The following is a 25,755-nucleotide window of genomic DNA, read 5'->3' on the forward strand; positions in this document are numbered from 1 at the left end:
TTATTCCGAGAAAGGCAGAAAAGTCCATGGATGTCTTAGCAACATTCCTCCCTCGGCACTAAAGGGGGGAAAAGAACTGAATGTTCACTTCATGACTTTTGGTGGGATGTTACTAATGTGGAACGGTGTGACAGTACTTCCCCACGTTAAAGTCATTGTATCTAAAAAGTAATTGAACTGTGTGACTGCTTTCAGATGCCTCGGTGATGTGAAACCATGCTATACAATTATGAAGGTTTATTTAATTTATGTATAATCGACTGGAGACCTGTCGACATTCGTATGGTACACAATACTTGGCCCACATAAGATAGTGTTACCTTGACCATTGTGTTATTAATAATGCTTAACAGTTTATGTTAAAAATTCTTTAACATGTGCTTCACAATTTTTGCAGTTGACTGCAAAAATGAAGCAAAGTTATATACAATGCATACTGTTTAACAACAATCGGGTTGAATTCACACATGGAACTACACTTCATATTTTTCAAATCTTGACAGATCCAAAGTCAAAACTGCTTCACATAGACACAAACCGTGTAGTATAACTGCTCTGATAGTCAGGGAATTCTCTCGAGCACGCCTCCAGAATGATAAATCCAGTGTTACCAGCGTGGTTAATACAGTAATGCAATAATCCATTCTGCACACGAGGTAACATTCTGAACGGAATTACATTTGTAAAAGCCATTGACATTTGAAAAACATTCAGACAGCTGCACACAGTAGTGACCGCTCAGCTGTAACCATAGGAACCGATGTCTGATAACTGCCACTGAGCTCCGCATGATGCCAAAGACGTGAACAAAGCATGCCGACACTACACAGCTGACACAACATTAAAGCAAAACTCTCATGCTGGCTCACACCTCTGTGAGCATCCTGTCCACCCTGTCACCATGGAGAGACATTCTCTTGTAATGCTCCACTTGTTCAATAGAACAAAGACAACTGTGCCAGATCAAGGTTATACTAAAAGGTAAGTTTAGTCTATTATTTTATAAGAAATTTGAAGGCAGACATTGTATTCATAGAATATCGTTCAGGAATGGTGGTGTACAATGTTCATCCCATAAATAAAGGGGACTGCTTAACTCATGAACATCCCATTCATACTTTGTACAGTCTGCTCGAATAATGTAATAAATAGCATATTTGCCACCCTGTGCATTATCTAGTAGATGGTTTGATTGGTTGAAAGGTTCCAATATTTTTTTATTTTCATTAAGGATTATGTTGTGGTGTTCTAATATTCCAAATTTTAGAAAAACCATTCTGAAAGTCACATTTATTTTTAAAAAGCACCTTGGACTGAGTTTAAAGACTGTTCTCAAAAAGGCTTCAGCTTACCGGACAGAAATATGGATTTCAATCTTACCTCCTGAGAAGACGCGGATGCGTTCCTCAGGCATATACATATAAAATTAAATGAGTGTTCCAAAAGAGTAAACAAAACTCATTGACATGATTTTATAAATAAGCCACTGTCAAGTGTGAACAGCCTTGACCATTTTGATCACTACAGGGTGGAAGGAGACTTTGGAGCACTGCAATGGAATTACTACTTGCCTGATATGGAAAGCAGCTTGGCATTGTTGTACAGGTCACCTGATAATGGTGGCCATCTTGCATTACCTGCAAAAGCACCGGAAAGGGAAGGGAGAAGGCAGATTCAGAGAGAACCGTCTTGAAAAGACTTTAACCCCAGGACAGACCGAGAAATGTGTGGTGATATGCATCACTGTAGATACACAAGGGGTTAATATAAGTACACGTAGACTAGCTAAACACTAGAGGGAGCACCAGAGACATGACACACAGACAGTCAGCCAATAGGTCAGTAAGATAGGACACGTCCAATGGGCATTCACGATACACACAGAGGTGACACTACCATAGGGGGCATTACACCAACCCATATATAAAGGACACAGCACATATGATCTTCCTCTTTCCAGTGGAGACACTCAGTGAATACAGACACAGGGTTGATTCAATATCAAACCCACCACGTGGATTGTAGCAGACTGGTTTGTCAGTCTGAGTAGCTATAGAAGGATTAACAGTAGTGGTGAACCAGAGTAGGAGAATTGTAAATAGTTCAATAAACGTGTTGAAGTTATCTCCACGTCTGAACCTTCCTTTGTCAGAGTGCACATCAAGGAAGCCGCTTATGCTACGCCAAGAACATAACAAGACAAAATGTATCTAAAAATCAGCTACATGTCTGCTGTAAAGGCAGCTATAAATATTTAATGACTTAGACCAGGCCTTTGAGATTGGCCAATTAGAATACGAGTTCCCTGATTAGTGGCCTAATCAGGGAACCCCTTTTTCTGTATATAACAGGGAGTGTCAGATCCTCTGCACTCCCAGTGGGGGCAGCAAGCTGAATGCACAAGGTTGTTCTGCTGTTGATTTTGTAACTAAAAGGAATTCTGGTGAAGGGACTTCTGCCTCTGTGGACTTTTTACAAAATGCCACAACTGCAGAACAGAAATAAAGAACTTTCTTTCTTCCCTGTAAGCCCTCATTGCACCTACTAAGCTCACCTGTTAAAGCAACCTCTCAATTTGACAGTGGAAGCCATTGTAGCAGTCGGGACAATGCTACAATCGTAAGACATTTACTTCAGACAGCACAACACGTCAACTTTAAAGGCGGAATTCTCCAGCCCTTCCTGCTGGCGCGTTCTTACAATCCCTTCGAGAGAGATCCGGGAGGAATGTAAATCGCTATCGACTTTGGTGGGACCAGAAGATCCCGCAGGCAGCCAATTGTGATCTCCTCCGCTGCAGTGGGAATTCTGCCCTAAATCAGTCCGGCACTGAATATGGACTATTCTTGATTCACTTTTATAATATTGTTTTATCCTTGTTTGTAATTAATCTTTGTGTGTAAGTGTGTTGGGCAGCTATGTTTTCTTATGGTAACCTCCAGAGCAATGGTGGGAAATAAACCAACCATTTTTCGTTTAAGTAAAAAGGCTTTGCTGCCGGGGTAATATAATTGAATTTACCATACTAAAGGGTATCCTCCAGCAACTCTGGACCTCAAAGACCTGACTGTGACGTGCACCATTTCAACATGGTTAATTACATTCTGGGTTGACAGGTAGCAGCAAGGGCACTGACAGTGTGGCTCTGGTTGGGGGATGAATGCTATCATCCTGAAAGAGACTTGCGAGCAAAATTAGAGCTCATGGGGAAAAAAAGGGACATTAGTAACATAGATATGAAATTTGCTGAGTTACAGAAACTGTGCAGTGGTTAGCGGTTGTTTTTTCAGACTGGAGGAAGGTTTCTAGTGGAGTTCTCCGAGGTCAGTGTTAGGACACTGTTCTTCCTGATGTATATTAATGATCTAGATCTTGGGTGTAGAGGGAACAATTTAAAATTTGCTGACGATACAAACATTTCAAGTACTGTAAACTGTAGGGAGGATAGTATAGAACTTCAAAAAAGACATAGATTCATGGCACAGACAGACCAGTGGAAGGTGAAATGTCACACAACGAAGTGTGAAGTGATTCATTTTGGAGGCACAATATAAAGTTAAGGGGGGAATTCTAAAGGAATCTGAGTGTATATTTACATAAATGATTGAAGGTGGCAGGTCAGCTACAGAGAGCAGTCAATAAAGCATTCAGCATCCTGGGTTTTAAAAAAGGAATCTACTGACTTTTGTAAGCAGCCTTCCTCTGTAGGCTTTTCCACTTGAATGCTCATCTGAGTCCTTCAAGGTAGAACTTGTATACAACCTCTCCCTCTGGTGCTTTGACAACTGTCCTGGCTGCAGGTCACGTATGTCCGGTACCTCATCATGTGCAGATCCCACTAGGTTATCCGCTAAATTATACGTAGTGTCAGTATCTGAATTGATGACTGCAAGTGTGAAATTGAGTGTCAGTGCATCTTCATCATCATCATGCTTTCCCTCCATTGCTAAGCCAGGTTGCATTTTTTTTATTTCTGGAAGGAAAGAGGCACAAGTGGAAGGTTGAGGTGTGTGTGTGTGTGTGTGTGTGTGTGGGGGGGGGGGGGGGGGGGGGGGGAGGGAAGGGAAGGGAGAGGAGGACCTGCTTCCTTATACCCATCTGCAGCTTGTAAACGAGAAGAGATTTTTTTATTGAATGGAATGTGGAATATCAGAAGGAGAAATAGGTGCGAGTGTACTGACATCTAGTTGGGTTCAGCCCTGCCCTTGACTAAACCCCAGCGGTAACCCAATAATGGCCAGCATCATGACCTCCATTGGAGTCAGGATATCTATATCCCTCCATTTAGGCCCCATTGAGGCTGATTGTACACCACGTTATCCTGCACGAGAGGGGGAAGTGTTTCGCTGAGTGTGGTGCTATCTGTTGGGTGATGTGGCTGTCATAGTTGTTAGATGTGAGTTTGAGGCATGTGGCATGAGTCCTGTTTGATAGAGATTGTTGGTAGAATTCCGATGGAGGAGTGGTGAATTGAGCAGGGTTCATTTGGTGGAACTTGGCATTTAATCTGACTTGGAGCACCTTGGTGATGCCATCTTGTGGCATATTATCCAGGTCCTTGGGTCTTGTCTCCTGGCATTGATCTCCATGGCTAACTGTTCCCACTGCCTTTTCAGCTTGTGTCTGGAGGGCTTTCTGGACCCCCGTGAAAACAAGGAATCTCTCTACCTATCCACCACCTCCATGGAAGCCTTCTAGTGCAACATCCAAAACCTTGGAACCCACTTTCCCTCATGTTGTGTTGTTATTCCACGTTCTGTTTCCATGTTAAGAGTGCCAAGTGGTATGGGGAGAGCTCTGGAGTACAGCATTCAGAAGGAGGATCGGCCATGATCATGTTGAATGGTGGATCAGGCGCAAAGCCAAATGGCCTACTCCTGCTCTAATTTTCTATGTTTCAGGGGGATGCTTTGCTTCCTCTGCAAATGCCAGCACCTGCTCCAGCCTCAATGTACTTTCCCTTTAAAATGTGCAGATTAGATATAAAAGTGATGCTAGTCACTCATAATATTGCCTCTATGCTTTGACGTCCGACCAGTTAACAGTATAGTTAGCACTGACTGAGCAGGCAGCCTGAAGTTGGCACGCTGCCTGTATTGTAAATACCGGACGTGGGATATTCACACGTCATGATCACTGCACCTGTCTCTGGGTGCTACCAGATTTAGCCTCCATTATGTTTAATCTGCATGCAAACACTTCAGGCAAACTTTAATTACTTAAATAAACACTGACTTAAGCACAGATAAGATATGTTACTTTTGCCAACCATGTCAATTTAGTCAAAGAATTATCGGGATCATTGTCCAAAAAGGGCTCTTGATTCCAAATTTTTGTTTTTATTTTTCTTCACCTTCTGCACAATTTGCATTTACTTGACTTCACAGTTTTCTGACAGTAGAATAAGAATGTCTGTGGCCGCTTTGTAGTAATACCATAATTGCGTGGGCGATCATCAGATGTGACTATTTCCCTTCGGTGTGCCATATATTTGTGAATTTTCTCACAGTACATTCCAGAAAAATATTTGTTGAATTTATTCAGTGCTGTCATACGAGGAGAAACCTGAGACATGCACTCCTTGAGATTGTTCACAATGTTACTACACAGAGAGGAATTGGAGCAAAATTTTCAAGAGGGCAGCACAGTAGCAAGTGGATAGCACTGTGGCTTCACAGCGCCTGGGTCCCAGGTTCAATTCCCCGCTGGGTCACTGTCTTGGCAGAGTCTGCATGTTCTCCCCGTGTCTGCGTGGGTTTCCTCCAGGTGCTCCGGTTTCTTCCCACAGTCCAAAGACGTGCTGGTTAGGTGGACTGGCCATGATAAATTGCCCTTAGTGACCAAAAAGGTTAGATGGGGTTATTGGGTTCTGGGGATAGGGTGGAAGTGAGGGCTTAAGTGGGTCAGTGCACACTCGATGGGCCAAATGGCCTCCTTCTGCACTGTATGTTCTATGTCTATGTAGGTTTCGTGAAGGCAAAAGTTACTCCGTCTTTTTGAAATCATCATTGTTCCACTTTTCTTCGCAATAGAATTCCTGGATGCCAAAGCTCACAACTTCAGAAATTCCTCTTTTAACCCTCAGATTCCATTATGTGGCGTATCAACTAACATTCTGAATTAGGCATGTGACTAAATGAGCACGATCATAAAATTATTACAATTATTGTAAATAGTGAGAGTATTCAACTAGTCGCCTGTCAACATTCTCAGTACCTTTCATTGTTGTCACAGGCTGCCCAGTGCTACTACACTGGTTTTGCTTCTGTACTCTACCCACATTTTGCATAACACAGTACAACAGAAAGAAGTCTTACACCAGGCTAAAGTCCAACAGGTTTGTTTCAAATCACTAGCTTTTGGAGCGTAGCTCCTTCCTTGGGAGATTTTCACCTGAGGAAGGAGCTGCACTCCGAAAGCTAGTGATTCAAAACAAACCTGTTGGACTTTAACTTGGTGTTGTAAAACTTCTTACTGTGCCCACCCCAGTCCAACGCCTGCATCTCCACATCGTGGCTACTGTATAACAGGGAAGCGCAAAGATAATTATTAGACACAGGTATTATTGACTCAAACATGCATTCATAGTATTTAAATAATTGAATCAGGACAATAATTGGATAATTTGTCATCTGGCACATCTGAATTCATTCACCATTATTAGGTCCACCATTAGCTGTCCCTCTTTGGAGCCAGAGAGACATTTTTTTCTTCCAGGTTTATGTCTTTCTCTCTTTCAGGTCTTTCTGTAGTTTATCCATCTCCCCCTAAAAAGGTCGACAGAAACTAGTTCTCTTCTGACAATCACTGGAAGGGATGGAGCAATAGAGTTTCTTCAGATTCTTCTCATTCTGGGTCAAGTGCCTCAGTTGACCCTCCTCATTAATACTGCTGAAACCAAGGGTGGAATTTTCCAAAGAAATGGCAAAGTGGGGCGGGGGGGGGGGGGGGGGGGGGGGGGGAGAGGGTTGTTAGCATTCCACGGGGCCAGACGTTATAGCGTAAAGCTGTCTCATATTTAAATGGACGTAAATTTATGGAAATCAGCTTCACTCGTGAATCACGTTACCGGCGGGAAAGTGGGATTTCGCCGGCTCAAATCCGGTTTTGGCCTTCTTGCGAGATTTAGCAGCCCATAACGGGATTTGCGCTCACGACTAACAGACCCGAAAAATCGTGCCCCATACTTCACCACAATAGAGGATTACTGATGCTGACTCGCTTCTTTTCATTTTGTGAGATAATGCAACAGATATTCAACTCCTCCCACCACCAATCTGGCAGATCATGCATTTTTTAATGTAGCTGGTACTGCATAGAGCTTTATCTTTTCTAAGCTGTTTCCATCCAGCCTTACGGTGATAAATTATATAACTTAGCCATTGTGTGATAACTTCAATTAAGCCTAACCTGTGGTAAATTGCCATGCAGCAATGTGAACTAAAAGTTTCATTTAATATGCACCAGCACACGTGTGGATCATTAATAAAATTCCCTTCCGAGTTTCTGGGTAAAATATTTAAATTGAATTACGTTTTTGAGTTTGTACATTTTATTCTGCTATTCCAACAAAATGCTATGAAAATACTATAATTGGAAAAACAGCTGCAAGTTGGAAAATACTTTGCACTATTTAATTTAATAATTTAATGTCAACAGTCGACTCACATGACAGAACAACGTAACTGTGTGCATTTTCTATTGTCCCAGAGGTTGCAAAAGGATTGCAATTTTCACACAAATTTAGATGAAGATGTTGTTCAACTCTTTTGACCTCATCACTTCAACTCAACTGCCTTCCCATCACAGCATGTAGCTCTCTTGAATTAGTCTAATAATTTAGTTGCGATCTTCATTCTGAAAGCTATAAGATCAGTTATGGTCCCTCAAGTAAAGGAAAACTAATTTTTTGTACAATGTTCTATTCTTTGAGGTAATTGTGTAACTAACAGGACCTGAATGCTTCTTCAGTTATAAGAAACTAAAAGAACCCAAAAGAGTATCTCCGTGCTCTCTTATAACTAACAACTCACATGACCCAAAGAACAACAGTTTACTTTATAGCCAATATTTAGTCATCTTGTGGTCTCTGTATGGACTGAGCTCTGTAAGCAGCAAGACCTTTCATAAGCTGTGAAGAAGCTAAACTTCTTTCTTTTATAACTGTTCTGTTCTTTGTTTTTCCTGGCTGTTAGGTTTGTTACAAATATTCCAAATTATCATGACATGAGGTGCCTTTCTCATTCCATACCTGGTTGAGCTACTTCCTGTTAGACAAATAATACGTAGTGGGAAAGAAAGTGGTAGGCTCCAGTGGGTAATTTGAAGAACAGGCAGCATGTGCTACTAACACACATTCGTTCAGTTTCTTGCTCATTCATAGTTGCTGACTGAAATATGACAAAATTAAAGTTCCTTTTTTGCAATCAGGGCCATGGTGAAACTGAGTGAAGAAATACGTGGAAAACGTAGATATTTTAGTTAAGACATCAGCAAATCAGGAATTAAGTACTTAATTTGCTAAACATGATGTCATTGTCCAGGGTTATCAGCACTTAACATTGACTTGATTCACCTTGATTTCAATTTCCAATCCATTCCAGCCATAAAAAATGATGCCTGATTGTATAATTATCACATTATGTCACATTATCATGTCTGGAAGCATATGCGTCTGATTCTCAAACTCAGTGACCATAACTCTTCAACTTGTTCTTTTCAAGATGATTATAAACCCTATCTAGGTTATAAGAGATAGGGTTTATAATCATCTTGAAAAGAACAAGTTGATTAGCGATAGTCAACACGGTTTTGTGAAGGGTAGGTCATGCCTCACAAACCTTATTGAGTTTTTTGAGAAGGTGACCAAACAGGTGGATGAGGGTAAAGCTGTGGATGTGGTGTATATGGATTTCAGTAAGGCATTTGATAAGGTTCCCCACGGTAGGCTATTGGAAGTATAAGGAAGTATGGGATTGAAGGTGATTTAGCGGTTTGGATCAGTAATTGGCTAGCTGAAAGAAGACAGAGGGTGGTGGTTGATGGCAAATGTTCATCCTGGAGTTCAGTTACTAGTGGTGTACCGCAAGGATCTGTTTTGGGGCCACTGCTGTTTGTCATTTTTATAAATGACCTGGAAGAGGGTGTAGAAGGATGGGTTAGTAAATTTGCAGATGACACGAAGGTCGGTGGAGTTGTGGATAGTGCTGAAGGATGTTACAGGATACAGAGGGACATAGATAAGCTGCAGAGCTGGGCTGAGAGGTGGCAGATGGAGTTTAATGCGGAAAAGTGTGAGGTGGTTCACTTTGGAAGGAGTAACAGGAATGCAGAGTACTGGGCTAATGGCAAGATTCTTGGTAGTGTAGATGAACAGAGAGATCTCGGCATCCAGGTACATAAATCCCTGAAAGTTGCCACCCAGGTTAATAGGGCTGTTAAGAAGGCATATGGTGTGCTAGCCTTTATCAGTAGGGGGATTGAGTTTTGGAGCCACAAGGTCATGCTGCAGCTGTACATAACTCTGGTGCGGCCGCTCCTGGAGTACTGCGTGCAGTTCTGGTCACCACATTATAGGAAGGATGTGGAAGCTTTGGAAAGGGTTCAGAGGAGATTTACTAGGATGTTGCCTGGTATGGAGGGAAGGTCTTACGAGGAAAAGCTCAGGGACTTGAGGTTGTTTTCGTTAGAGAGGAGAAGGCTGAGAGGTGACTTAATAGAGACATATAAGATAGTCAGAGGGTTAGATAGGGTGGACAGTGAGAGTCTTTTTCCTCGGATGGTGATGACCAACATGAGGGGACATAGCTTTAAATTGAGGGGTGGTAGATATAGGACAGATGTCAGAGGCAGTTTCTTTACTCAGAGAGTAGTAGGGGTATGGAACGCCCTGCCTGCAACAGTAGTAGACTCGCCAACTTTAAGGGCATTTAAGTGGTCACTGGATAGACACATGGATGAAAATGGAATAGTGTAGATCAGATAGGCTTCAGATGGTTTCACAGGTCGGCGCAACATCGAGGGCGAAGGGCCCGTACTGCGCTGTAATGTTCTATGTTCTATTGTCGGAAATTAAATTGCTTTCTTCTATACAGATTCATCTTTAAACATCAGGCACATCAATGTTCATTTTCCACTGGTTTAGCATCTGAATAAAGAAAGATGGCTGTACATTGCTGCTAAGCCTGGGACAGGCCCCAAACTGCGTCTGAAGTGGAGTGAAATTTCCCTCTCCAGGCAGTCTCATTCTCCTTGGGTCTGGCAATTGGCTAAAATTAATCTGAGGAGGAGCAGAGTGTATATATTTTCCAAAACAAACATATTATGTGAATTTTCTTTTATGTTGTATGCTATACAGAAGTCTTCCTTCATTTAGAGATCTCCATAAAACGTTTGGTTCAAAACTGTGTGATTGGAAGGTTCCAAGCAATGTTCCATGTTAGCTGTGCAGGCGCTCAGCAGTGCAACAAGCCGAAAATTCTCAAACACACACATAGGTTGGCCCCTTCAATTTGCGGGGTCTACACAAATACATTAGCCATGGACTGTTTAAAAAAAAAAATTAAAGGGAATGGTAGTCCCAGGATGCATTGTTGGTTGAAGACAGGGGAAATGGAAATGAAGCAAAATGTAAAAAGGGCTGTTGATCTGCCATGCATGTTCCGCTATCACACAAAGTAAGTTGCCCTCCCAGGAGTTCTAAATGAGTCAGTAGAGCTGGTTATGTATTAACTGTGTACGTTTTGGTGTCACTTTTTTTTCTCCAAATATGCACAATTGTTTAATGTTTGCTAAATCCAGGACTGCATTGATTCTGGAGGCATGAACAGCACAAGAGATAGGTAGGCCTCGTATCACTTCGAGCCTGCTCTGCCTTTCAATCCGATAGCTGAACTTCTACATCAACTCAATCGTCTAACCAGATTCCTATGTTCCTCGGGCTGCATTTTCCTATCCTTCCTGCGCAGGTGGGAGATTCCAGTCCCGCTAGAGTTGACCTCTGTCGCAGGTTCCCTGGGCAAGCCGTGCAGCATGTCATCGACTTTAGCAGGACCGGAAGATCCCACCGGTAGCGAATGGCAAGCCATGGGAAAGCACACTGCGGTGGGTCCTGAAAATTCCAGCACTTGTTTCCCTTTCTGCCCCAACACTATTGATCTTAGTCTTGAATATATTCAAGAGCATATTACCTCATTGTGTGAAAATATGGATCTTTTTAACACCTCTGGCATATCGTATAAAGATCTGGTTTTGTTATATGAATACACTATTAACATTAAATAATTGACAATACAGTAGTATGTTTCTTCCTTTCAGTGGGTTTTTTTCTCCAATCATATAGGCGAAGTATCCTCTGGTGTAGAGAATTCCAAAGAATTACAAGCCTCCGAGTGTAAGAATTTCTCCTCGTCCCCATCCTTAAATGCCGGATTAAGACCCTGGCTCTAGACTTTCTAGCCAGTAACAAAACAGCCTCTCGGCAACCTAATGAGTTTGATAAAACAAATGACTTTCTCCTCAGTAGTTCGTGGACACTGAAGTGAAATCTACTGATGAATTTACCCAGACATTGCACAGCCATCCTGGGACACTCCACTACACAGGGAGCTGCTGGGACTAGCTGGTGATACAGCATGAACGTCATATCACTTAGAAATTAATTTTATAAGCTAGTTGTCGTTGTAGCTTTTTCATGTGTTATTTTAACCGTTCTTCCACTCATCCAAACCATTTTTCTTTCAGAACCAGAGCAGGGTGGCAGCCCAAGGCCTGCTATTGGCTCTGAAGCTGATGACAGCAAGACAGGAACAATTGGTGAGTATCGATCTTGGTGACATATGTGTGTGATTGTAGTACTTTTCTCACTCTGTCAGTATTGTTACTGATGTATACAGTGGTATTTCCCTCCTTCCCACTGTTACTTCTGAGTTTTATCTCCCCAGTCAGTCGGTAGTACTGAACTCTGAGTTTGGTATAACACTGTGTACCATTTACGTTAAGCTTCAGTCATCTTTCACCTAGATAATATCAATATACAGTCGGTGAAAAGCAGCATTACTAGTTTTTTTAGGCCACAAACGAGTCCGAACCGAAACCGAAAACTTGGTTTATTGCAAAGCAATATACATCAGATCCCTGCCGGGTCTGCTCTGTCGGTACCATAGCTGGTCAACTTCAGACAGAACTCATTCATGAATGTTCTCGGGCTCCCTGTCCTCTTAGTGGGGTGCTCGTTTTCGCTGAGACTCACTGGTAGACTGATTACTCCAACATCGTAGATCTCATGCGAGTTATAATACCAGTGTGCATGTACACTTTTGTATAATGTTCTGCTGTCTGCCATCTGAATGCTAGATAAATTATTATTGCATGGCACAGCTGATAGGACGGTTGGCTCTTTGCTAGTACTATAGAGTTAACTTTGAAAGTCGCCACAGTTCTTAAGGACCATAGGCGATTGGCTGCTCTCCCCTCTTGAGTGAGAGCTGACTGGTGGTGATTTAACCTGAGGATCACCACACCTCAAGTGAGTGGTGAGGTTGAGAAGGGGCCTTCGTGAATAATCTCAGCGGGTATGGGACTGGAACTTGCGCTGATGGCATTGCTCGCCATCATCACGCACCAGCCATCCAACCAACTGAGCTAACCGACCCTGACCTCCCATGCCAACTGAGGTCCGCCATCTCAACCTTGCCCCTCACCTGATGTGTGGTGATCCCCTGAAAGGGGAAAGCAGGCTATGGTCATCTGGGACTATAGCGACTTAACTTTTACTTTAAAGTTAACTTTGCAAACTTAAAAATTAAAGTTTCAAAAAGTGTTTATTTTTCACTCGCGGCACTTGTAGCCCAACTCGTGCAAAATATTATGTTAGTAGTTTTCAGTCTCATGGAGGTGTTAAATGGAAGGTAGCGCACCTTCAGTTAAATGTCTGCAGGAAAAAGACGAGGCAGCACATTTGTAGTCACGCATTACAGTCTGAAGGTAAGGTAAGCAAAACTGACTGTTTTAGCAGCCTGGGTTAGCATGAATCTATACTGCGAGTTATCTAATCGCACAGTTCATAGTCAGGGTCCTAAGGACCTACTATTTTGCAACATTGGAAATTGTCACTGGCCCACCAAGGAATTTTGGCCCCACCACTTTCTCTTTTTTTTAAACTCCCCCCAGTTTAGCATATAATGATTATATGCACACTCACTGAGCGTCTTGGGGGCTGCATCTGGCAATATTTGGTGTGGTGATTCAAAATATCAGGTGACAACAATCTTGTGTCCTTTGCTATGCAGCTATCTGATACCCAAGCATTTCATCCTGAAGCAAATGGCCTGCTGTGAAAATCATCGGTGTTGCATATCACCTCTAATCTCATCCATTTAATCAGCTGGCTCTGCAATTTTGGAATTCAAATTCTACGTACACGTTCAGAGCTGGCAAACGTGTAAGGATAAACAAATTAGAGAACACGTGGGGGTTAACAGTGTGGTGTCAATTGACACCGTTTGAATTCAGAATGCAAGGTACAAAAATATGATCCTGTGGATGCTAGAAATCTGAAATAAAACAGGAAATGCTGGAAATACTCACCAGGTCAGGTAGCATCTATGGAGAGAGAAAACCAACGTTAGTTTCTAGTCATTGAACTTGCATTAAAAAAAACTAGTATTCATTTCATGCCACTTGATCTTTAAATGCTACTTGAGCACCTAACAGTCCCACCAAAATGAATGATTGGCTGGGCTGCAGTGGGCTTTAGTGATTGGAAAACCATTTCCATGCAGGTCCACAAGATATTCCCTTAAATGGGCTGTGCATCCAACCATTCACAACCGGGATGAATGGCTGGGAAACCTCTTGTCCAAGCTCAATTTAAACATACTCAAAACTGATACTCCGCAGCTGCTTTTACAGGACATTGTGTTTTCTCTGAAATATTAGCATGGCTAGGGCATTAAAACTGCTAAATCCAGCATTGATTCTAGTCAATGAATTGTAGGCCGATCAAAAGAAAACTACGTACAATTATGTTGCCAGGAGATGAAAGCCAGATTTAGTAACATAAATCTAGGATATGGCTAATGGATGCCAGTCTCCAAGAACCCAAACTAAAAGGAATGCAAAATATATCTGGGGAGTAAAGGCAATGTGCACCTGAATCTTCATCTGCTGAAAGACATGAAATAAGAAAGACGTTCCATATTTTGCCATTAAATGATTGTTCCTTTGCCTTTGAATATAGTGTTAATTTTCTGAATTTTCCCCAGTCTAGGCAAATTCCGAATATAAACTTGATAGTCTGTCGGATCAGCCAGAAACTAGACAGCGACAAACATCCAGGCTTTGCTGTAATGGAACCACTCCCTCCAGTGTAATACTGAGGTTCGCTGTCTTTTTGATGAGGCATTAAGCCCTGCTTGTCCTCTCAGGTGGACATAAAAGATCTCACTGTTCAGTGAGGAACAGGGAACTTTTCTTAGTATCCTGGCCATATTAATCTCTCACCCAACACTGCTAAAACAAGCAATCTGGTCATTTATCTCTCTCACTGTGGTCTGAGAGATACAAATTGGCTGCTGTATTTGCCCCTCTTTACAGCAGTGATTACAATTGGTTAAAAAGCTTTTTGGAATGCTTTGAAGTGGTAAAAAGGGTGTGCGCCTAAGTAGGGTGCTCGTTCGGAGGGTTGGTGCAGACTCGCTGGGCCAAATGGCCTCTTTCTGCATTGCCGAGATTCTGTGGATTCCATGGAAAGGACGTGTGCAGCTTTCGTCTGAGTTGGGGGGGGGGGGGGGATAGGCGTGAATTACCCAGCAACTCTTGGTCAAAAGCTCTTCAACTCGACTTTCTAGTCTTTTCAGGTGGGAACACTCGAAATGTGCCTCTAGCCTGCTACAAGTATTTAAATTCTGAAACCTCCTTCTGATTGCGTAAGCGTTTGTGGTGGGGGTGGAGGTTGAGGTAGTGTCTTTAGGGGCTAGATCTTTGAAGCTGGCTACAGCAATGGTGTGGATAGTGAAACTTTAGTAGCAGTTTGCCTCTCACACACATCTTGGTTTTGAATTATTCACTTGTTGGAACAGAATATTTCCACTCATTTGGTAATTAATTTTTAGTGTGAATTTGCACATCCTAAATGCAAAGTTAATGATGTCAAGAGATAATGAGTGAAATATTCCATTCAATTCACATCCCATCTATTTTGTATGTTTGCATTCAGTATTTTTTTTTGCTTTTTTTTTATAAATGTTTTTTTATTGGGTTTTTGAACAAGTTATAATTACCGTTATGTACACAGAATAAGAAACATACATATATATATATATATATATATATATACACATATTTAGAAGAGAAGGGCATACCCCAACATAAAATACAATAAAATATGAAATAGAATAACTGATAGGGTATTGTGCACCAGCTAGACAGCGGCAGCTCTGTACAAGTAAGTAGGCGACTGTTTGCGGGGAGGGAGGGGAGGGGGGGGGGGGTGCGGGCATTGGGGAGGTTCAGTATTACTGTTTATCCAACTGTTGCTGGGATCCCAAAATAACCACCAGCTGTTTAACCTGCCTTTTGTTTTTAACTCCCTGTCACCTGATTACTAAAATGCATGGAGATGAGTTTGTAGACGTTGAGCTCTTCCAGCAGGATGCTTTCATGCAGCTCATTTCCAATCATACATTTCGACAGTCAGATCACTGGCGAGGTGTTAAAAACACTAATAGATTGATCTATTCACTTTGTTGAACGTCACTTAGCACTAGTAGACTGCCAGTCATAATGAGGAATGCTTTCTCCGTGATTATCAATGAAATTGAGCAGATGTTACACTTCGCTGGGAACAACATTAAATATTAGAAAAAGGAAGTGCAGATGTTGGAGATCTGAACCAAAAACATAAAATGTTGGAAACGCGCCACAGGTCAGTCTGAATCTACAGGGAGAGAGCAGCCAAGTTAATTCTTCAACTGTTGATTCTTTGCCGGAAGTCAAAGATTTGAGACCTTGGTTTCCCACTCTGGTGCTCACTGGCGTAAAACTTTCTGCTCATTCACATCAATGTAGATGAAGCCAAACCAGGGGGGGTATAGAGTGGAAATTGTGGTTAGGGCATTAAGGTATATGGCAGAACCAGAATCAAATAACTGTAAGTTACAGTTCATGAGACATATTATGCCACTGGAATAAGACACTGCTGAAATTCTAATCTGGCGTCTAAAGGTAGTGCTTCGAGACATTGCACAACCAGATGAAAATTTGGAACATGGGACCAGCTAGCTAGATTGTAACGACCCTGTAAATTCCCAAGTAGGCAACCAGTAACCAAGCAGTATTTATTCAATGAACTGTGCCACATTAATTTAGTATGATTTACTGGTGTTATGCTTTCATTTCACATTTCAAAATGGCAACTACCCACATCCACATCGGTGATTCCTATTTTATACCAATGTACAAGTCAATCCAGCATTTTGGAAGGATTTTTGGAGGTTTCGAAGGTCAACATGGTAGCACAGGGGTTTGCACTGTGGCTTCACAGCACCAGGGTCCCAGGTTCGATACCCCGCTGGGTCACTGTCTGTGCGGAGTCTGCACGTTCTCCCCATGTCTGCATGGGTTTCCTCCGGGTGCTCCAGTTTCTTCCCACAGTCCAAAGACGTGCAGGTTAGGTGGATTGGCCATGCTAAATTGCCCTTAGTGTCCAAAAGGATTAGGAGGGGTTATTGGGTTATGGGGATAGGGTGGAAGTGAGGGCCTAAGTGGGTCAGTGCAGACTCGATGGACTGAATGGCCTCCTTCTGCAGTACGTTCTAACAAAAAAACTTGAATGCTGCGATCTATGTTATTTGGATCTTTCCTTCAAAAAGTCGGCACATGGTGGGTCGATAGGTCACCTCTTGAGCTCTAGGATTTATGGTTCTAATTCAGAACCTCAAAGTGGCAGCTGAAAATATGAGGTGTGTAAGCTGCTTTGGGGAAATCCTAAGATAATGTAATTCAACCTAAAGCAATAAACATTTATTAAATCCTTCTTCCTTTGAAAACCTTGTGCTTGTTATTCTCCAGAATTTAAAATAAAAAGATAAAATAGAATTAACAAGCATTTTTTGGGTCATATTTATTGTCAAGTTGGAAATGACATATCAGTGAGCCATAGCAAAGTTACGGAGCAGAAAGAGACCATTCAGCCCATCGTGTCTATGCCAGTCAAAAAAGAAACGAACCACGCCTTTGAATCCTGGTCCCTAGCCTTCCATCTGGTCCCTAGCCTTCCATCTGGTCCCTAGCCTTCCATCTGGTCCCTAGCCTTCCATCTGGTCCCTAGCCTTCCATCTGGTCCCTAGCCTTCCATCTGGTCCCTAGCCTTCCATCTGGTCCCTAGCCTTCCATCTGGTCCCTAGCCTTCCATCTGGTCCCTAGCCTTCCATCTGGTCCCTAGCCTTCCATCTGGTCCCTAGCCTTCCATCTGGTCCCTAGCCTTCCATCTGGTCCCTAGCCTTCTATCTGGTTCCTAACCTTCTATCTGGTTCCTAACCTTGCATTTGGTCCCTAGCCTTGCATCTGGTTCCAAGCCTTGCAAATGGTCTCTAGCCTTGCAGGTTACATCACTTCAGGTGTATATCCAGGTACCTTTATAAATAATTTGAGTGTTTAAGCCTCGACCACCAACTTAGGCAGTGAATTCTAGACACCCACCACCCTCTGGGTGAAAAAGCTTCTCCTCAATTCCCCTCTAATCCTCTATCAATCACCTTAAAATTTATACCATGAGTGAATATGACTGTTCAAAAGTGTAGTTTTGCCCCAAAACTTCCAGATTCGGTTCCAATAAGATTAAATGAGTCCTTGCTTGTTAGTGAAGCTTCTTCACTTCAGAAGTAAATTTTCACTGAGATATTCATACGGTGCAGTACATAAGTAGCATGATCTCCTCCAGGATTGTAGTTCTTAACTTTTTGTTGCAGTTTCAACTGACTGCTTGAGACTGTTGTGCTGCAGTGAACCACCAGGGAAATATTCAGTCTGTTTTTCAGTCAAAGCCATAGCCCTATTTATAAAGAATGAATTTATGGTTTTAGTTGCAATTGTGCAGAGGAAATTCCCATACCTCCCTAAATTCACCGACCATGACATGAATACCCTTCTGACGACAACTGATCAACTGTAAGATAAAAGTATTTAGCTGCAAGATGTATACCACTCCAGTTGAGCAAACTAGTACTGACTAGCTTAGCTATTTTGGTCTGAATTACTTCTATTTTAAAGATCAGCGTGACGTTTTATCCCGTAAGTTGGACTTAACAGAAGAGAGTAGATCCAACAGCATCCAGAGTCACAAAATCATACTTAATCCTCAATCTGTTTTGGTGGTTGGACACCTTTTTGTGGAGGCCTGTCAATGGAGCTTCTGACCTTTGTCTATCTACCTGACATTTAAAATGCTGTGAAACACATTTCAGTGATGAAAATAACTTCTGTGATCAAACCAGTTTCCTACAAGAACCTGCACCACCCAGTAATGTGTAAAAGCTAGAGGACAACGTTTAAAAGCTTCACATTTTGTCCATACTTGTATGCAGAACTGCTGTGAGTGTCTGGCATCCTAAATATATTCTGTTGAATAGAAAATTCTGAAAGCCATGGAAGGTCATTTATTTTTAATATTAATATGATGGTGTTCATTCTGTTGTTCTCATATTTTAATTAAAAAGAGATTCTCTTGGACTCTTACTTTGGGCAAATAATGGTTTAGATTTTGGTAGTAAATCTGATTCTGCAGATTGGTCAGCTGTTATAGAAACCATTCGATTTTTTGTTTTGTTGCCTGAGAAATGAATGGCAGTGAAATTGGGCAGGTCCCACATTGTACAGGTAGTCAGTAACAACCTGCTTTGCTGTCTGTCAGTAAGTTGAAATTCTGCCCCAGAATTAACTTCTGCAGCTATCAAGGAAAACATTTTCAGAGGATCTTGTTGAAAGCATCCCTGCTAGCCTTGACACTTCCCTTGAGATTTAAAAGTTGTCGGCTAAATTTTGTCAACGGGGTACCAAAACCGTTCTTACCATACTTACAAATGTCATCCTATCTGTCTGTGACAAAGGCAAACTATCACTCCTTATCCTTAACGATCTATCTGCAGCCTTTGACCTAGTTGACCATTGCATGTTCCTCCAACGCCTCTCCATTGTTGCCAGATGAGTGGGACTACACACACATCTGATTCCACCTATCTATCTAAGTATAACCAAAATAGCACTTGCAAAGACTTCTCTTCCTGCTGCTGTTAACCTCTGGCATCCACCAGGACCTATCCACCTGGCTCCCTCCTGTTTATCTGCATGCCGTGCCTCAGCAACATATCAAAAAGTGTTGGCTTTCACATACAGTAACAACACCCAGTGTGACATGTTATCCTGTAAGTGCAAACAGCATTCCAGAGACACAAAATCATACTTAATCCTCAATCTGTTTCAGTGGTTGGACACCTTTCTGTGGAGGCCTGTCAATGAAAGCTATCCTCATCGCCACCTCACTCGACTCCTCGAATATTTGTCTGACACATAATACTGGATGATGAGAAGTTTTTTTTCCAAATTAGTACTTGGAAGACCGAAGTCTTCCTTGGTGCCTGCCACAAACTCCATTTCCTACCGACCAACTCTGTCACTCTCGCTGAGAACTATCTGAAGCTGAACTAACCTGTTTGCAACATTGATGTCATATTTCACTCCAACTTGACCTTCTAACCACTTATTATATCACTAAGGCTGCCTATTTCCATTTCCAAACCACCAACTAATTCTACCCCTGTCCAGGCTCATTTACTGCCGCAACTCTTATGTATGTCTTTGTTACTGATGCGGCCATCAATTCACACGAGACGATTAGTAGAAGTGAACAGTGGTTTTAATAAGCTCGATCTGTGCCTGTCTGCGACTGCTCTGTACTGAATGCCGCCTACAGGCTGCAGGTTTATATACCACCCCCAAGGGGGCGGAGCCCACAGGGGCATCAACATAATACAATACAATACAGTGGTGAATTGCAGTAGCAATACGTTCCCCACAGTTGCCTCTTGACTTGATAATTGCATCGTACTTGTGACCAACCCCTCAAACTCCACCATCCATTAATTTAAGATATTCTAACTTTCTGCTACCTGTTTACCCATCACCCTCATGCTCACTAACCTACAGTGCTTCCTGGTCTGGCAACACCTTGATTTTAAAATTTTCAACTCTGTTTTGAAAACTCTCCATGGCTTGCCTCCTCCCTCCCTATTTCTGTAACGTCCTCTAGTCTGACAACCCTCTAAGCCAGGGTTTCCCCTATTTTTCCAGCCACAGAATTCTTTTGACCTCCAAGAGCACTGACAGACCCCCCGAGAAACATTCTCATTAGGTTGAAGAGCCAAACCACAAAAAAAAGATTGTTTTATGCAATAGGTACAAAGATGCAAAAACAAATTTAAAGAAGTATTTTCTTATTTATTTTATGTACACATTTATTAGAATTGAAAGATCTTCTTCAACAAAGTACTTAAGCCATACCTTTTTGTCATTGTTAATGGGAGGAGTGATGCTAATTCTTTTGTTCACAAATTATTTAATATTAGGAGTACTGCGGGAGAGCTGGATTCTCACATCAGTCTCTCTCTCACTCTCTTGTGCGCACGCACACACACACTCTCATCTGTCACACACACTCACCTCTTGTTACGCACACCTATGCGCGCGCACACAATCTTACCTCTCTGTCACTTAAACACACGCCCTCTACTCTCTCTTTCACATGCCAGTCGTCAAATTAACACTTCTGTGAAGCACCAAGGAGATTGTACAATGTCTAAGGTGCTTGTGAGGCTGAGATGCAGAGAGTGGAACCTACAGCAGTGATATTTATTTGCCTGTGCAAAACAGTATATTTTCTGGAATCAATTATAATACATTTAGATTTTCCAGCTCCCGCTTGGCGGGTTTTCTGGCGGAGGAGGTAGGTTGCCATTGGCTGATGGGTCCCCGGACCAAAAAATCCAATGCCGGCCAATGGTGACCCACCTCTGCCCCTGGAAAATTCTCCATGGAAAATCCCAGCCTCAGTGTTTGAAGGAAAGTACTATCAACTGGCAAACTAATGCTAGCTGTACTCTGGCCTTCCCAATGTTATCAGACCCTTAAATTTCTCCTCTCTATTGAATGAAATGAAATGAAAATCGCTTATTGTCCCGAGTAGGCTTTAATGAAGTTACTGTGAAAAGCCCCTAGTCGCCACATTCCGGTGCCTGTTCGGGAGGCTGGTACGGGAATGGCACTATTAATGGCACAACTGAGTAGGTATGTAGGTAATATTTATTGAATAGTATCCAGAGACCTGGATTAATAATCCAGAAAATGTACATTTAACTCTCACCTTGGCACTTTGAAAATTTGAATTAAGTTTTTTTGAAACCGCTATCAGTGACCACGAAGGTATTGTCATGAAGACCCAGGTTCATCAATCCTTTAGGCAATCAACCTGCTGTCCTAAAGTGGTATTGACTATAAATGAGCTCCAGTCCCTCATCTGTGCAGCTGACTCTTAACTGCCCTTGGAAGCTACATAATTAATAAGTTGCATCAAATCGCTACTCAGCGGTTCAGCAGGTTAGCCCAGCATCACCTTCTCCGAGTAACTGAGGATGGCCATGAATTTCAACCCTTGCCCGTAAATCCCATATCTCAATCAATGAAGTTTTGAAAAGCAAATCCACGTGTGAGTCAAACTCTGAAAGTTTGTCAGTTCTGACAAATCTGTTATTCCTCTCCATAGTGCTTCTAAACAACAAGGCAAGAGTGTTAGAAAAATAGATGCCAAAGTTGATAACCTGAAAATGCAGATCCAACAGCGATTAACTTTCTTGATTTCTAGAAAAGTGGATGCTGTACTGACTCGGCCGCGACAAAAATCTTTCTCTTTCAGTCGCTAACAAGTATGATTGCCCACCTAAGAAACTCTGTGTCACGGATCATGGGTTCTGTGGGTCCTTGCTGATGAGCCTGACCCTAGAGCCGCATCTTCGACCATACACTTGGCAGGTGTTTCCAGGTAGTGGGATTGATCCTTAGACTCTACATCACTGATATTCATTTCTCAAGCTCCTTTTCTGGGTGTTTTCAGGTGTTCTTGAAGAATTGCGTCCCTTCAATCAGGAGGTTCCTCAAACAGCGCCAGGGACCCGGGTTCAATTCCCGGCTTGGGTCACTGTCTGTGCGGAGTCTGCACGTTCTCCCCATGTCTGCATGAGTTTCCTCTGGGTGCTCCGGTTTCTTCCCACAAGTCCCGAAAGAGGTGCTTGTTAGGTGAATTGGACATTCTGAATTCTCCCTCAATGTACCCAAACAGGCGCTGGAGTGTGGCGATTAGGGGATTTTCACTGTGATTTAATTGCAGTGTTAATGTAAGCCTACTTGTGAAACTAATAAAGATTATTATTAATGAAAAAATGAAAATCACTTATTGTCACGAGTAGGCTTCAATGAAGTTACTGTGAAAAGCCCCTAGTCGCCACATTCCGGCGCCTGTCCGGGGAGGCTGGTACGGGAAGTAGGTCTCTTCTGAACAAGTGTCTCCAGGAATTGACATCTGTGTTGCATTTCTTGAGCTCAGCCTTCAGGGTATCCTTGAAGTGCTGTCTTTGTCCTCTTGGTTCAAAGAACTGGGCGATGAAGATTTACTTTGGCAGCGAGGACTCTGGCATCCTTAGCTCGTCGCTAGCCCAGCGGAGTTGGGTTTCGGATGATCATGGCCTCAGTTCTGGTGCTCTTGGTTCTTTCATGATGTTAGTACGCCTGTCCTCCCAGCTGATGTGGAGAATCATCTCAGACAGCATTGGTGGTACCTCTCCAGGGCCTTGAGGCGCCGTCTGTACGTAGTCCAAGTTTCTGAGCCATATTGAAGAGAATAGAACAGAAATGGGAGAGCACAGGTAGATTGCTCCTTTGTAGCTTTTGGAAAATAGCCACACAGAAATTAAGTTGTTGAGCCTCCAAAATTGCCAGGAACTGGATCGGACAAGACATCTTCAAGATGGCAAGACGTAACTAGCTGGGTGCTGCAAGGGTCAGTGCTTGGGACGCATCAATTTACAATATTATCAATGACTTGTGATGCACCATCGATTGCACGCGAGGCGAGTGATTTACCAATGTCAGGCTTTAATTAACTAGAACACAGCCTGGCGATCGTCTACAGTGGAAAGGGACGATCGTCAGGCTTCTGAGCATTTATACCTCGTTGATAGAGGCGTGGTTAACTCAGCCTCTCGGCCAATCGGTCGAGAGGCACATGACCGACCAGGGCCAATGGTAAGCCGACGTTCTGGCCCAATGGCAGACGAGTATGCAGATCATATCATCACAACTTGCATGAATGAAACAAGTGTAATGTATCCAAGATAAAAGTGGATGCTGGAATCTGAAGCGTAAACAGAAAATACTGGACGATACAGCTTTGACAAAGAGTCACCCAGAATCGAAACATTAGCTCCCTTCTCTCTCCACAGATGCTGTCAAATCAGCATCGATTGTCCAGTATTTTCATATATTTGTAATATATCCAAGTTTGTTGGTGATAAAACAGGAAATAGTAAGCTGGGTGAAGGATACAATGAGGCTGCAAAGGGATGTAGGCCAGTTAAGTGGTTGCGCAGAAGCTGATAGATAAGAGTATAAATGGGAAAGTGTGAAATTATCCACTGCAGTGGGAAGAATGTTAAAGCTAAAGGTTTTTAAAAGGTGGGAGACTAATAAATATTTATACTGGAAGAAACTTTTTGTCCTGCATACAAATCACAGAACATTAACAGCAAGCAACTATAAAGGCAAATGATATGTTAGCCTTTATTGCAAGGGAGTAAAGAAGTCTTGGTGCAATTATGCAGGGCGCCTGGTGTACAGTTTCAATCTCCTTACTTAAAAAAAGAATACTTGCCTTTGAGGGATGTAATAAAGATTCACTGGATTCCTGGGATGTGAGAAGTGATTGAGTAGCACGGACCTGTATTTTCTGCTGCTCGATGGAAAGTACCAATATTCTCTGGAGTTTAGAAAAATTAGAAGTGATCTTGTTAAAATGTATAAAATTGTTACGAGGATGTGACATGCCTCTGAAAGGTTGTTCCCCCCCTAGTTGGTGACAATAGAACTATTCAGGAAAGAGATTGATAGATCTTTGGGTACTAAAGGAATTAATGGATGTGGGAATAACGCGAGACGGTGACGTTGAGGTAGAAGATGAGTCATAAATGTATTGCATCGCAGATCAGGGCCGAATGGCCTGCACCGGCTGCTATTTCTTAAGTTCTTATGGTCTCATGATAAGGAATTGGCACCTAAGACTGAGATGAGAAGAAATTTCTTCACTGAGTGATGTTTATTTCTGGAATGCTCTATCCCAGAGGGCAGTAGACACTTTGTTGATTGGTTGCTCAAGATTGAGATCAATAGATTTCAGCCACAGAGGGTGTCAAAGAATACGGGGAAATGGTCTGAAATTAAACTAATGCTAAAGGTTAGCCATGATCTTGCTGAACGGCGGAGAAGGCTCAGGGGGGCCATATGATTTTGACTGCTCCTATTTGACATGTTATTGAGACTGTTATGAAATTTAAGATTGATCAGAAATTCAGTGGCAAAATGATACCCACCTTTGTGCAGGCCATTCTGATCTTACTAATCATCACATCCACAATACAGAGTTCATCACAGTGTACATCTATTTGCCATGTAACTTCCAACACCGTACTAGGTTGTAGAAACGAACAAAAATGTAATACACGCACATCTGCCTATTCCATCGCCAAGACAGGGTAAATCTTCAATATCGGGACATAATTTGTATTCAGAGCACTGATGGTCAGAGATCAAAATTTAAATTTCTCTTCCTTTTGTGTTATTGCCTTTCCAGTGACATTATGTAAAACATAGCAATAACATTATTTTAGAGGGTTACCAGCCCCTAGGTACCCATTACCAACCAAGTATAGCAAATAATAATAAGACCCTTAAGACTGGCCATGGACCTAATGTCTGTACATAATGATGTTAGAATCCCTTTACTGCCTGTGATCAGCATGTCTGTATCTAAGACATGTGTGTTTTCTTGCCATCAGAGTGTGGCGCTCACATTAAATAATTCAGCAGTAAGTTTTCGTAATTTTAAAAATAGAAAAGGTTATTTATTCTCACACACACCTGAATTGAGTGTGTCATCACACATACCTTTACACACGCAAAGATTAAAAGATTAGGTAGTACACTGTTACAGTTTCTGTCAACAGATTCTTTTAGACTTTAAAAGCAGACAACAAAATAGCTTCCTCGTCATGTAATTTGGGCTTTGAAGTTGTACTTTTCCAAACAAGGGGGTGATGTTTATGTTATTTACAAATCCTGTGTTGTTGTCTAACACTTTGAGAGTTTGAGACAGTGGACGGAACTTTCTGGCCTCCCGGCCGCATGCTTCTCGGAGGCGGCACGCCGTGCACTGGATCCTCTTCTCCCACCGCTGTCAATGGGAATTCCCATTGAACCCACCCCATGCTGCCGGGAAACCCACAGGCGGGGTTGCGCTGCTGGTGAGACCAGAGAATCCTGCCACCAGCGAACGGACGGAGAATTCCAAACAGGGGGCAGCATGGTAGCATGGTGGTTAGCATAAATGCTTCACAGCTCCAGGGTCCCAGGTTCGATTCCCGGCTGGGTCACTGTCTG

The 25,755-nt window shown here is 42.4% G+C and overlaps 1 protein-coding gene across 4 annotated transcripts in view; it reads left to right on the forward strand.

The window, feature by feature from the left end:
* nfic (nuclear factor I/C) overlaps positions 1-25,755 on the forward strand; it is a 550,936-nt gene that overhangs the window by 279,454 nt on the left and 245,727 nt on the right. For all 4 annotated transcript variants that reach the window (XM_038778311.1, XM_038778312.1, XM_038778309.1 and 1 more), the window contains exon 3: positions 11,743-11,814. In XM_038778311.1, the coding sequence (XP_038634239.1) occupies positions 11,743-11,814 (72 nt within the window). The remainder of the gene's footprint in view (positions 1-11,742; positions 11,815-25,755) is intronic.

The sequence above is a fragment of the Scyliorhinus canicula genome, chromosome 18 (assembly GCF_902713615.1).
Source record: "Scyliorhinus canicula chromosome 18, sScyCan1.1, whole genome shotgun sequence".
Classification (NCBI taxonomy): domain Eukaryota; kingdom Metazoa; phylum Chordata; class Chondrichthyes; order Carcharhiniformes; family Scyliorhinidae; genus Scyliorhinus; species Scyliorhinus canicula.